This window comes from Helicoverpa zea, chromosome 14, assembly GCF_022581195.2.
Source record: "Helicoverpa zea isolate HzStark_Cry1AcR chromosome 14, ilHelZeax1.1, whole genome shotgun sequence".
Classification (NCBI taxonomy): Eukaryota; Metazoa; Arthropoda; class Insecta; order Lepidoptera; family Noctuidae; genus Helicoverpa; species Helicoverpa zea.
In genome coordinates this window covers 5,237,681-5,252,022 of record NC_061465.1, presented here as the reverse complement: position 1 = coordinate 5,252,022, position 14,342 = coordinate 5,237,681, and the positions used below count along the sequence as shown (strand labels likewise).

At 36.6% G+C, this 14,342-nt stretch overlaps 3 protein-coding genes across 3 annotated transcripts; 2 read left to right on the top strand and 1 right to left on the bottom strand.

Moving 5' to 3' along the window:
- The first annotated feature begins 118 nt into the window (after window positions 1-118).
- On the top strand, window positions 119-9,060 carry LOC124636267 (probable 4-coumarate--CoA ligase 1). Its single transcript, XM_047172284.1, has 9 exons — window positions 119-437; window positions 2,704-2,914; window positions 4,777-4,923; window positions 5,985-6,185; window positions 6,904-7,012; window positions 7,395-7,621; window positions 7,775-7,953; window positions 8,232-8,387; window positions 8,589-9,060. Exons 1-9 carry the CDS (start codon window positions 177-179, stop codon window positions 8,874-8,876), a joined length of 1,779 nt encoding a protein of 592 aa, XP_047028240.1. The 5' UTR covers window positions 119-176; the 3' UTR covers window positions 8,877-9,060.
- Window positions 9,061-9,414: 354 nt separating this feature from the next.
- On the bottom strand, window positions 9,415-11,293 carry LOC124636424 (serine/threonine-protein phosphatase 4 regulatory subunit 2). Its single transcript, XM_047172512.1, has one exon. The coding sequence runs from the start codon at window positions 11,208-11,210 to the stop codon at window positions 9,726-9,728; it is 1,485 nt and encodes a 494-aa protein (XP_047028468.1). The 5' UTR covers window positions 11,211-11,293; the 3' UTR covers window positions 9,415-9,725.
- Window positions 11,294-13,055: 1,762 nt separating this feature from the next.
- Window positions 13,056-14,329, top strand: LOC124636187 (uncharacterized monothiol glutaredoxin ycf64-like). The gene is made up of 2 exons (XM_047172131.1): window positions 13,056-13,445; window positions 13,929-14,329. The coding sequence occupies exons 1-2, from the start codon at window positions 13,190-13,192 to the stop codon at window positions 14,111-14,113; spliced, it is 441 nt and encodes a 146-aa protein (XP_047028087.1). The 5' UTR covers window positions 13,056-13,189; the 3' UTR covers window positions 14,114-14,329.
- Window positions 14,330-14,342: the final 13 nt, after the last annotated feature.

The following is a 14,342-nucleotide window of genomic DNA, read 5'->3' as shown; positions in this document are numbered from 1 at the left end:
TAACGCGTAACTTACTGTTTACTATGAGTTTTTCATCACAGCCACAACAAACAGGTTAAATAAGTAAATGGACCTTGCCCTCGGCGAGCGCGGAGAACGCGCCAAAAGCCGCCAGTGGAAGCGGCAGCTAACATTTACGCGCTAACGCTTCGCGGGAAAACATTGCTAGCGGAAACATGTCCAATTTGAAAGTTTTGCGCGGGAATCTAGCGCGGCAAATTTTTAACTCGTTCGCTGGTGCCAAAAATGCTAAAAAATCTAATAGAGAACTGTTGTCATACAGTCGTCTTTTGAGTAGAAGTTTAGCTACTCAAACAGCAACAGCAGTGGACAATAAATTTTTAAGTTCTCCATGGGGTGAAATACAAGTCGGGAAGGAAACCTTGACTGATTTTGTGTTTTCGGATATCGAATCATGGGCAGATGCGCCTTCAGTGGTAAGTACAAATTAATTATATTATTTTTAAAAAAGTGTATCTACGAGATTAGTACTAGGTATAGCTAGAACAGTAGTGGAATATTTGGCCCTTTGCGTCCTTTAAATTGTGCTTAAACTTTTTTTTTCATTGGTTGATTAATTAATTTTCTGAATGAACGTAACAACTCAGTTTTTTTTTAATGTACGTTACTCTTGTACTTGAGTTAAAAAAATTGACCGACCTTTAGCACGCACCTTGTATTGAAATCAAACCGCCAAGAAGTTTTAATGACCATAGACTTCGAGTCTAGTTATTTATGTTCAATTAAATACTATTAAATCTGAGTGCATAGCGGACTGCAATAGAATATTGTTCCTAGTACAAAGTTCGCTGTTATATACGGATGTTATACGAGAGTGATAGGGACTTATTAATAGTTCGGATTTGAAGGTTAGGGCTACATGTCTGCGTGCTGCCAAATATGCATTCATAATATTGGAAAAGACATCTAATTAACGAGACTAATATTGGGGGTTTGCTTTGTATAAAATAATACATGAAAATATGCTTCAATTGAAAGCAATAGTAAATAAACCATGTGCAGTTAGTAACTAAATATAAGTACCTACGCAAACAAACGTTGGTTTTATTATTGCACAGGTGCATTTATTCTCACAACTCAACCCTAACGTCATAACTTTTTAAGCGCACTTCATAACGGAGTCTAAATGCTGACTCAAAGTCCTATTTCTTTGATCAATCTAACTTTCCATTTATTATTGTGAGCAAATTGATAGGCTTCTATCGGTACATACCATTTAATTATGCTTAAATAAGTAGCTAATAATTTTAGTAGTAGGTACTAGTTAGTTCTCAATTAAAAAAAATAGAATCCAGTTTGATTGGGTTTATGATTCGCATATCACAGATCGCTAGAAAATTGATTTCATGAAACCAAATTGGATCAGGTTTAGAAAATTAGTTAGGGTGCCTAGGTTAACTTTAAACTTGCTGGAAAACAACTTTTCAGACTTAAGAACTTTAAAATTGTAATGAAATATTTGTGAATCTACCCTCGCTTTTTTCATAGACACGTATAAACTAAAACAGGACCTACGTTATAACTAATGGACCTACGTCCATTTTAAGTTAATCATTTATTGCTTTAACTTAATTATAAATAGTTATCAATTTATACATTATCCAGTTTAATAGGTAATTAATGGGATAACCATGAGCGTGAAATGCTACCTTAACGTACTTCCTTTGAAATGAGTCAATATAGGAATTGAATAACACACTTGTCATCGTTTTCTTGTTCACGATGACTTTATGTTTTATTCATTGCAGATAACTTATTCATGTTCTACCATTAAAGTTCATCGAGCAGGTATCTATTTGATCTAATGGCCTTCCTGTAATGTAAAGTTAGTTATCAAATTACGATTTATTTTCAAGTTTACGTTTACATACGTATGAGAATAAAGTGCGGGAGTCAATCATAAATGACGATGCACGTGATATTCTAACGTTGCATGGTAATAATGGATTGCAAACTACACATAAAACAGCACCTTATTACTTACGTCTACAGAATCATTCCGATGACGTCTTCAATGTTGTTATGTGCCTGTTATTCCAAACTTCGACATGATTTTTTGCCAATGAATATAAAGATGAAGGGACTCCTACCATTCAGAACGCTTGCCAAATGCTCTTGTACGAGTTTATACGTTATTTCAATATCAAACACTGGACTTTGGAACTCATTTCTGTACTTAAATAACTGTTACATAATGCGTTTGTCTATAAATACGGGTTAAAGTCCAATGACCCACATTTTGGACCACGTGTAGAGCGTCTAGCATATTTACTCTATTTACAATCAGCAAAACACTAAGTAGTTGTTGCATTACCGCCACTACCGGGTGCATGAGTAATTATCATAAAGAACGTTACACCTCATTAAAGTAGGTCAAGGATTTCGTATGTGAGATAGTTATCTTTTCTCTTAATTGAACGAATCTATCAGGTATGGCATCTGAGCAGGTCTTCATGGTAAATTATGTAGGTATAGACACCTAAATTACCTACTATTAACTGAACGAATGAAACGTAGTAGGTATGAAGTATTAAAAAAACATACGTAAAAAAAAACAAAACAGACGAAAAATAATACAAGTAGATACTTAAATTTTTTTGCCTGTTTTGTATATATAATTTGTAAAATAAATATATAACAAAAAAATCACTGAAATTAATCAAAGTAATTGGCTATCCACAGACATGCGGCGCTTCGGGACGTTCGTACGACTACGGGATGATGCGTATGATGATCGAGAGGTGCGCGGGCGCTCTCGCCGGCCCACTGAAACTGGCTCACGGAGACAGGATCGGCCTGATCCTGCCTAACATTCCCGAGTTCGTCGTGCTCATTCACGGGGCTATGAGAGCGGGCCTAGTTGTGACCTTTGCGAACCCCCTCTACACAGCTGGTAAGATCTTCAAGGGTCAAGATCGTTTTTATTAGTTGCCGATTAAAGCGTGAACTTTGAAAATACTTGTCTAAAAGAAAAAAATACTAGACTCAAAACTAAGGTCGATGATTTCAATTCGGCCTTCTAAAGTTCATGATAGCCTAAGAGTTAACACCTAAGTTCTAAGTAAAAACGTGCGTGTTTTTGCCCGATATCGTAATTTTATCACGTTCAATTGTGAGTGGGTCTCAATAAAATGAGACTTTGCCCCTACAATTCAGCGGTAGGTAACAATAACTGGGGAATTACTAGATATTGAGACCAAAGTCCAGCAATAATAATGATCGATTGCACATAATTTGTGTGGACTTTGATCGAATATCCTCTCGGTTTGATCGGAAATGTCATATAAATGTTATCAAGGTATTAAGTAGGTACCTAATTGCTGTGTAGGTAAGCCTTTAATCTGGTCTCTTAGTGATATCGAGACTAATTATAGCTAGGACCTAGGATTTGGACATCCGTGTCCTATCTATCTTAAGTAAATCTTAATCTTATCGTCTTGTATTTTTTTTCTTTTCGAAGGGATATAAAGTAGATATGGAGGCCCACCTATATAATTTTAAGCCTATCTTAGAAGAAAACAATAAACTAGGTACCTAACTACATAGATAAATCTATTTACCTACTAGGTGGTTATATGTTACAATTTAGATAAGATAAAAGTGCCTCGTGCTAGACTGTGTGTTCGTGTGAATAATAGATAAAAGTGCAGATAGTTTCTTCTTTCTTCTTCTAAGATAATGACTGTCTACTTACTATTACCTACTTATGTGAATGGAAATATTTATGAACAAACCACCTATGTACGTTACGTTATGGCTAGTCTTCGAAAAGAGAACTCGGTAACAAACTTGATATTTTTTTTTACGGTACCTATCTAGTTTTTATAAAGCACTGTTGATGTTTTATTGTCCATATTAATTTGAACGGTCCAAAGTCTATGCACGGACCAAAGTCTACATGCACTTATCGAAAGTCAAATCCCCGACACTGATACAGATATTAAGCAAGGGTCAGGGTCCATATAACTTGTTTCTACGCTAGAATTTGAAGAAACTGATAAGAGGGTCTAAAACAACAACATTCTAAACACGTGTCTTGTATCAGCTACGCATTTACAAATAGATAAACATTTCAGTATTTTTTTAGTAATTTTCTGTATTTTTCAAAGCATATAAATTCACCGGGTCTCATTGTGGAGAATTTGTCCTAGAATTTTTAGGAGCGCGGGTGTTTTCAAGTATTTATTTCTAGACTCGAGATGTAAATAAATAGAAAATATCATTAGATCAATAAAACTAGACAACTACAGATACGATATTTATCAATTTAAGTACACGTGTATAACATCTAACAAGCAATCATTAACGATGGCTAATTACTCAACTGCAGTCAAGGTTGAGGAAATCAGACGGTTGCCTACCTAATTGCAACGCTGTCTATGTTATCTCTATTTGTATGCACTGCAAAAATATAGTAACAAGGATTCTAGACATTTGATATCTCTTGATTGTTTTTGATATCCATTGATAATGTAACAAAGTTCAAGGCTGGAAACAAAAAGTGCAATGAATCATGAGTTCGATAGTATTGGTGCATATCATACCTACTGAAATTAATTTCAGCACGCAAGGTTATAACAAACCGACTCTTGAATTTAGAACTACCGCCATTCACCAGTATCTGATGTAACCAACAGACAGGGTCATATTTGGTAACCTAACCACAAGAAACCAAAATGTCTGACTGAATTTTTACGTGGCTGAAAATACGACAGGTTACAATAGCTCATACACGCCTTGATTTCTTTCTTGCAGATGAGGTGAAACGCCAGTTCAACGACTGCAATGTGAAGGCCATAGCTACCATTGAAATGTTCATGCCGGTAGCACAGGAGGTGGCTAAGGCCCTCAAGGATTACAAAGGCACCATCTGGGTTGGGGGAGAGGACGATAAGAGCCAAGGTAATGTGGTAAAGATGAGATCTGCACTATCATACTAATATCAATTAGCGTGAAATATAACTGCTTCCAGAAATATTATTGTAGGACGTTTTTTATTTAATTTGGAATTTCGGTCAGTGGGTCGTCTTAGGGGCGGAGTGGAACAACATACAACTTAAAAGTACATTTAACTATGTTTCTTGATAACAAAAGTTTTTATGTGCTTAACACATAAAAGGTTATCACTCTAATATTATGATGATTAGTCTGTTGAAGATAACTGTTATTTGTTTACTCATTTTACATTTTATCATCCGGTTTGAAGAGTTTTTAGGCGTAAATTATGATCTCATGAAAAATCTGTTTTTGGAGGTACTAAAACTTATTATTTTAAAGGTGCATTCACACATAATTTGTGCACCCACTAACCGAACTAACGACACCGTCCGGATTATGAAAATGCTGGTTCCGAGACAACATTCCCTATAAAATACTTGTTTAGGTACTAGACACTTGATTATGGCGAAAGGTAAAGCTTTAGGGCAAACAGGTCGACTCAATTAATTCGTCATTTAAGATTAAATACCTTGCTTAATGAATTGAACCATTAGAACCTTGGTTAAAACATAACTCGACGAGTTAAGTGCTTAGATAAATATTCTGTGGCCCAAGCCCTGCCAAGTCACAGTTTTCGTTAAAGATGAAATTTGCAATTTTTGAAATTATATCTTATCTTCATTGCATTGATTAGTTCGTTGATTAAAATTACTAGACGGGACCTATTCTTGCGTGACGGTCATGCTATTGATACCATATTATGTAAAAGCACTTCGATCTATGCTTGCGAGAAAGGGAGAGCCCTAGACTGTCATCAATTTTCCGGAACAGTTCTTAGCTGACTTTCTTTAAACTATGTACCTAATCGTGTTCTTTAGAAATTCTGACTCATCCATTTTCTCGCTAAGAGGTCAGATTACATTCTTTATTGATATTACATTGAAACCCCAATATTTTTGCAGATTGTAGGGACTAAATATTTTGGTCCAGTTAAAGAAATGTTCTGATTATATTTTTTTTCCTAGGCGTATACGGCCTCCGATCATTGCTAATGGCTGACCACCAGGCGGATCTGCCAACTGTGAACGCTGAAGAGGTCTGCCTGATCCCGTACTCTAGCGGCACCACAGGAATGCCGAAAGGCGTGATGCTGACACATCAAAACCTCGTAAGCAACCTGAAGCAAACGCAGTGCCCGAAGATGATGAAGTACGAAGGAGAAAAAGGTAAATATGATGGATTAAAGAAATATGAAGGTACGGACAGGCAACAGATAAAACGTTACAGTAATACAATCATGGTTCGAAGCGTTACGAAGACAGATGGTTGCTAAGCTGTCGCTGCTATCTTAGCTCTCTTGAAAATAGTATAGTTTTCAGTAGATTGCGATAACAGAAGGGTTTTCTAAAACTAGAACCTGCAAGGTTTCTTTAGAGACAGTGTAGCTAAGCTAAGGGCTTCTCCCTAAGTGAACTGTTTATTCACCTACTACAACTTTTATTCGGGGTTCATTACTCAAGACTCGAGACAAATCAATCAGGATCACATGTTAGCTACCACATCATCATCAAAAATCAAAACAACTACGATGATCATTAAATTCTTATCATATCATTATCTAATCCAACTAAGTGACCGGATACGTGTCCATAGAAATTACCTATTATATAGATATGTGTGATTATAGCAGATAAGTGTGTTATCATAAATTCATCAGATCTACTTACACTTTGGAACCGGTTTTGTGCATCGATAATAATAGAATCTGCACAATCATATTGTGAAATGCGATAAATTGAATTTTATGGCTTCATTTTTGGTTTTAAGGTCGAATTTTTTATTTAAGGTTTATGTACCTACCTACGTATAGGCATTTGGATATGATGCTGGTGAAACTATGAGAAAAACCTAAAATAACGTTTTGACTTTCCTATCTTGTTTTAGGCAAAGGCGATGTGCTTCTAACGGTACCACCATTCTTCCACATCTATGGCTTTAACGGAATCCTGAATTACAACCTCAAGCTCGGTTACCACGTTGTCACAATGCCAAGGTAAGGTTCAACAAACTGTGCTGAAGTGAAAATCATTAATTGTGTGTCCTTGCAAAATTCTTTCTTTTTAAAACTTTAATTATTATTAAATACTTTCCTAGTAAATACGAATTACGTAATTTTATTCTGGAGTTACGTTAACTAAAGTTTTAGTTTCATCAATCATGTAAAATCCCATTAGATTGTCCCCGAACGCTAGGAATTGATTTCAATAATGCAAGTGCAACGGGTCGTCTTCGACGTTCAAACCGCACAACCTATTACAGTACATAGGTACTCGTATACCCACTAAGCAATTGATCAATTTATTCATGTGGAGGCGGCTGCTGAACATTTACCTCGTATTTCTAGTTTCCTAAGGAATTCAACTGCATCCTTTCAGATTTACGCCGGACGACTACATTAAATGTTTAGTAGAATATCAGCCGACGACGTTGTTCGTCGTGCCGTCTCTTCTAGCCTTCTTGGCTACCCATCCGTCTGTGAAGAAAGAACATCTGCAATGGGTCGAGACCATCATGGTGGGCGCTGCACCGACTACTGACAGCATGCTGGAGAAGTTCTTGTTGAAATGCGAAAAAACTAAGGACCAAATTAAATTATTGCAAGGTTTGTGTCCAAAAAATTATAGCTTAGGTATTCTTGCCTGATCCTACCGAATGTGAAACCAGTTTTTATTTATTTAAATATATAAAGAAATGATGATGTTCAGAGCTAACAAGTAGGTATGATATTAAAAGATGCCTATCTCTCTGTTCACAGGTTACGGCATGACGGAGAGTTCTCCCGTGACCCTAATGACACCGTACTCGTACCCGTACAGCAAAGTGGGGTCGGTAGGACAGTTGGTGCCGAGCACACAGGCTCGCGTGGTGTCACTGACCACGGGAGAGATGCTCGGACCTCACAAGTCTGGAGAACTGTGGTTGAGAGGACCGCAAGTGAGTTGTACAAGTTTTTATACAGTATGAATATTGAAATCGGGATACCCATTGGGTGTCATTGATTTTCCAACTGGAAATTCATTCGCATCGGCTACCGCTCTGCGTGTGGCAGGTTCGATTCCCACACGGAATAACTAGAATTGTTTCGAGTCTGAGCATCGTGTGAGTTGCATACGATGATAAAAAAAAATTCAAACAACTTTATGAATAAATGTATTGAGTTTGAATTTTTAAATATTTCGTTCAACGAGTTAAACTTTAAAATTACTCTTCAGGTCATGAAAGGATACTGGAACAACGAGAAGGCGACAAAAGAAACAGTAGACAGCGACGGCTGGCTGCATACGGGCGACGTTGCATACTACGACGACGAATTCTATTTCTACATAGTTGACCGCACCAAAGAACTCATTAAGGTTAAGGGCAATCAGGTACGTAGCGACATCTGTGTTACTAAATATATCTCCTTGCAAAATTACTGGGACTTTGTACCTTATGACAGGTTCGTTATTCACGGTGCAAGTCACGATGAAGACATGAAGATAAGATAGAATTCGCTGTCAAATATTTGTTTACAATGGCAAAAAAGCTACAAAAAAACCCCGTCACTTATGAAATATTCCGCTTTGCAGGTATCACCGACAGAATTAGAAAATATAATTATGGAGCGTCCAGAAGTAGCAGATGTCGCCGTAGTCGGAGTTCCTGACCCGTTGGCGGGAGAAGTCCCCAAAGCGTTCGTAGTTCTCAAGCCCAAACAGAAGCTCACGGAGAAAGATATCACCGACTTGGTCGCACAGAAGCTCACTAGATATAAGCACCTTGACGGAGGCGTCGTATTTTTAGAATCAATCCCAAGGAACGCGGCCGGTAAAATCATGAGAAATGAACTCAAAGTTCTTGGCATTAAGAAACGCTAGTTACCTGTACAGAGTATTCGATACCATAGTATTTTTGTAATATAGTTTTAAGCGAGGTTTATTTTTATGTAGATTTATAGGACTGAGTTGTTATTGTAATCTAGTTAATTAAGTTTTATTCCAAAAGCCTACTCTACGTACCTATGTAAATAGATTTTTTGTTGAAATAAATCGTTATTTTTTACGACTCGTTATTTCATTGCCTCTAATCATCGTGTTTCAGGTTCTTTACGTATATAAACATACATAATACATACCGCTACGCAGTAACCGTGATATAGTAAAGAAGCTCAAACAAAAAATAGACTTTTTTGTTTGAGCTTAAAGAGAGGCACATTCACACATACAGACAGTCTATCAGGTGCCATCTATCTGCAAAATTTTGCAACTAATGATTATGTTTCTTTGTTGCCAAGTTTTTAATTCACGACGTAAGATTTTTAGAAAAATATAATATATTTTATATTGGTTCTTGTTACTTAACATTCAGTACATATTTTCTGACTGCAATTAAATTGATAAAACGTAAAAAGTGATATTACAAAACTGATTCATCATTTATTTTTCATATTCGTTACATTAAATTGGTATAAAATAATACTAAGTTACAATCATTCATTTTCATTTCAAGTATTAATAGGCAGTTTGACCATAAAGCACTTGCATTTTACCAGCAATTAAACTATTTCAACTTACTAAGAGGATGAGGGTACTAAATTAGATTCTATGAATATTATTGGGAAAACACTTGAAATTCATCACAGTGTCTAAAGAAAATTCATTAACTTTTCTACTTATCAACTAACAGTCACAGAATAAAAAAGAATAATTATTAAAGAGTCGGATCATTTATGACTCTTTGTTAGCTTCTGTTACTGTATTGTCAGACTTTACTTCTTCCTCAATCTTTTCTGGTTCCTTTTTCTCCTCGGGCACCTCTTGTGCCTTGGGTACTTCTGGAGGTTGAGGTAGTTCAGAGTTCACATCAGATATTGAGTAATTATCTGATTGCATTTCAACTTTAGGAGAAGCTTCTTCTGGAGGCCTTTCAGGAGTGGTCTCAGGCGTTGGCTCAGTATCCTTTACATTACTTTCTTCTGAAGCTGTGTCCGATGGAGTATCAGACTGGTTTGACTCATCTTGCACATCAATGTGCCTCTCGTCAGTCTTAGGGGAATTGCTATTACCATCAGTGTTATCACTTGAAGAGGAACTTTCTTCACTTGATGTTGAAACTTCAGAAATAAGTTTAGGTTCATTGTCTTCTTTTGTTGTTGAGTCTGAGCTATTCTCATCCATAGACACTGGTTGTGCTTCTATCACAGTTTTAGGCTCTGAGCTAGGAGGTTCCTTTTCAACAGGCTGACTAACATCTTCAACCTTATCGGTTGAAGTTTTCTCAGTAAGCCTCTGTTCAGTCATTTCAGCATCTTCAACTTTTATTTCTGGAATGATCAAAGTAGGAGCGGCAGCAGTAGGTGCATCCTCGGGTTTCATTTCAACATCAACCTTTGGTTCCTCACTGGCACTTGCTGAGGCTGCATCCACTTTAGGTTCCTCAGTGGATACTGTTGCTTGGGGTGTTGTCTCCGCACTGGTTTTTATTTCCTCCGGTGGTTCATCAGCACCTATGTTAAGTTCAGGAGGCGTAACTGATTCATATTGAGTAGCAATTTTGTCTTGAGTATCCATTGGAGTCTCTTGTTTAGCCTTTAATCGAGCCTCAATGTCATCTACTGAAATGTGAGCATCTGATGATCCTGGTTGAGGTTCTGATATTTGTGGCTGCTCAGCATTCTCCTTCCAAGACATGTCTTCCATTTCGACATCCACATTGTACTCGGAATTATTATCTGAGCCGTTCACAATGGGTTCAACAGGTTCACCATTTTCAGGTTCAGCATGGCGCTGGATTCCTGGTTCTCTAGTGCTTACAACTAAAATGTTCTTTTCTATAGCTCTCATAAACTTGTCAACGCGGTTGTATTGTTTACGTGGATAAGTTAGTAATTCACAAATTCTTTGAACTGTGAATGGGGCAGACGTGAATGAATCTAGGCGTTCTAGTAGGCTATTTTTCATGATGTCATAATTGAATGGGTCCACGTTTGGGTAAGGTGGAATGTCAATACCTGGTGTGGTTTCGTAGAAATCCGTGATCACAGATAGAAGTTTTTCTTTGAACAAACTTTTAACGAGTGACCATTGGTAGACTGGATCGCCGGTCCGAGCTACGTATGCCAAGTATTCGTTGAGTTCTTGTGGGATTGTTTTAGGTTTGCGTTTGGAGAAATCTTCAAGAAAATGGAATATTTCTTCAGCGTTTTCCATCATTGATCGATTATGTATTTTAAAAATTATTATTCACTCACCACACAACAAACTACTCAACCATAACCACAGACAATAGAGTTTACTTTTTTTACCTACTTACACATTACACAAGAGGCTTTTCGCTCATTGACTTGATTCGCGAATAAAAACTCCTTTTTTGCTTATTTACTTCTCTTATTCTTTATTAGAACATAAATGTAAAATAAGAATTTAAATAAAAAGTCGTGGTGGCCTAGTGGGTAAAGGACCTCTCAAGTGTGAGGGCGCGAGTTCGATCCCCCAGGTCACCCCAGGTCAGGCAAGTACCAATGCAACTTTTCTAAGTTTGTATGTACTTTCTAAGTATATCTTAGACATCATTGGCTGTGTTTCGGATGGCACGTTAAACTGTAGGTCCCGGCTGGTATTGAACATCCTTGGCAGTCGTTACGGGTAGTCAGAAGCCAGTAAGTCTGACACCAGTCTAGCCAGGGGTATTGGGTTGCCCGGGTAACTGGGTTGAGGAGGTCAGATAGGCAGTCGCTTCTTGTAAAGCACTGGTACTCAGCTGAATCCGGTTAGACTGGAAGCCGACCCCAACATGATTGGGAAAAGGCTCGGAAGATGATGATGATGATGAAGAATTTAGAAATCCTTCCATGAAAATCTTTGTTGTACGGTTTGTAGCGTAGATAGATTTTGGCAGAGAACGACAAATCGTCCAACTGCGATGAAAATAAATCGGTAAACCATCACGGCCCTTTTATCGTCCCACTGGGTCTCCTCTCATACAGTGACAAATTCAGCGTTATACTTCGGCCGTTCAGAGAATGCGTTCCTGACACCTATCAGTTAGTCACGACTAGTGATGGGCACAACATAACACTGAGTTCGTTACCGTTCCTTCAAAATGAACCGCCGCATTATTTTAAGATTATTTTCGTTTTAAATTGGCGGAATCATTTGTTTTATATTTTAGTTATTTAAGTGGAAACCAAAAAAAGGTAATATTCATATAATAAAATTGTTTTATTTATTCTTTGTTACAAGTACATTGAATTGAATGTGCGAACAGAATATTAATCAGACTCCGATTTGCTTGAGGAGGTGGTGTCTTCATCATCATCTTCGCCTACATGTATAATTATATTATTATCAATAACAGAATCAATCCTGATATCTCGGTCTAACAAAAGCCGGGTAATCAAATAAAAACAGATCGAAAACACTTGAAAAACGTGGTCTATGCGCACGAAACGACAACGGACGACTGTTTTAGCGTCACAAAATGGCGGCCCATAACGCCATTTGGGGTTACCATTTTTAATCTAAGTATAAAAATGCGGTTTGGTCATAGTTTTATTTTTATATTTCATAAACGTTATAATTAAGTCTTATAGTCCATTATTTTCCAATTCTTAAAAAGAAAATCAAAACGTATTATTTTATATTATAACTGTATAAGAACAGATTACGATACTTGCCTGTTATTTTTAGCACAGCACTACAAAATATAAACCGCTGACATAACCTTGTAATAGCGCAGTATAGATTTAGAAAAATATTGTTTACCAAGTTATTTGACACTCAGTTTGGCACAAAATTATAACATTCATTGATTATTGATATAATAATGTTGTTTTAATGCTCCTCAATTGTTAAAACGGTAAACAACCAGCAAAAATATTTTTATCGTAACTGCAACGCCATTGCAAAGTTACGTCGTCAGTTCAATCGCGACGTGTCAGGAACGCATTCTCTGAATGGCCGAACTATAATCATGGTTAAACACCACGCTTGCTCACTTGATTTGAACGATTTCAACGCGGAATATTAATTTGTCTTTGGTTATCAGTAAGAAGAAGAAAAAGACAGCTGATAAATGACATTTCTGCAAGTGTCATTGTTGATTGAGTTTTTCGGACGAGAATAAATTATTATAAAACAAAAGAATAGTTTGTAAAAGCAATAATATTAGTTAGTGGAATAATTTGATAAAGATGAATAGCCTACTGCGCCGTAGTTTATTTCCAATTTATAGCAATACGCTTAAGTTATCATGTCGATCATTCGCCGATATTGGTGTAAAAGAAAAAATCGACACAATTGTTAAAAATAACAAAGTGGTAGTATTTATGAAGGGTGTACCCGATGCGCCTCGCTGTGGATTCAGTAATGCAGTGGTTCAGATAATGAGGATGCACGCAGTTCCGTACGACAGTCACGATGTCTTGTCGGATGAAGATCTTAGACAAGGTTAGTTTTAACCTGTTTACAATATTTTGTACAATTCGTCACACTTGATAGAACGTCTGTATCATCATTAGAGTGCCGAAAATGACGATAACAATGTGTTCTTAGCTTCTTTATCATAAAAAGGTCAAGGCTTGTATTTTTGAAACATTGCATGCACCCCAACTTCTGGTAATGATTTTAAATGAACCACGTAATTATTCAGCATGTTTGTCGTAAGTGTGCTTAATTATTAATGTAGTCAACAATGTCTAGAGTAATTGGAATAATTATCATTGTTGTTGTGTTGTTATTAGGAGCTTATCTCTTGAACGACTTGAAATCCGGAAGGTCTATTGGTTAATTGATTACTATTGGTACTTAATATTTTAGGCCAGGCATAAATATGAAATCTCAATAAACAACCAATCCAGTTAATTATATAGTTCAAGTATACAGAAATAATATTAATATTTTTTATATTTATTAATAGTTATATTTTTTTAGGTATCAAAGACTACTCGAACTGGCCGACAATCCCACAAGTATTCATTAATGGTGAATTTGTTGGGGGCTGTGACATAATGTTGCAAATGCACCAATCAGGTGAGCTCATCGAGGAACTGAAGAAAGTAGGTATAAAGAGTGCGCTCTTAACAGCAGAGGAGTCCAAAAAGGAAGAACAGAAATAACACTTTGACTTTAGACACTATTTTAGATATGCATAGGATACTATAATTTATTGATAATAATTTTCTCATGTGGCTATGTAGTAGATATGTTTTTACCTGTAGTATATATTATTATGTACTGATATATAGCCTAGTGTCTTTCTACTTCTGTCAATACTAGCAAGCTGATCTGTAATTTTAGTTGATTTTTCAAATATATGGACTGTGTTGACTTGATTTGGGTTTTTTT

Bases quoted from the DNA above. Each gene is read 5' to 3' on its own strand.
- LOC124636187 (XM_047172131.1), top strand. From the start codon at position 13,190: ATGAATAGCCTACTGCGCCGTAGTTTATTTCCAATTTATAGCAATACG. The intron at 13,446-13,928 runs GTTAGTTTTAAC...ATATTTTTTTAG, and splicing joins GGATGAAGATCTTAGACAAG to GTATCAAAGACTACTCGAAC.
- LOC124636424 (XM_047172512.1), bottom strand. From the start codon at position 11,210: ATGATGGAAAACGCTGAAGAAATATTCCATTTTCTTGAAGATTTCTCC.
- LOC124636267 (XM_047172284.1), top strand. From the start codon at position 177: ATGTCCAATTTGAAAGTTTTGCGCGGGAATCTAGCGCGGCAAATTTTT. The intron at 2,915-4,776 runs GTAAGATCTTCA...TCTTTCTTGCAG, and splicing joins GAACCCCCTCTACACAGCTG to ATGAGGTGAAACGCCAGTTC. The intron at 7,954-8,231 runs GTGAGTTGTACA...ATTACTCTTCAG, and splicing joins TGTGGTTGAGAGGACCGCAA to GTCATGAAAGGATACTGGAA.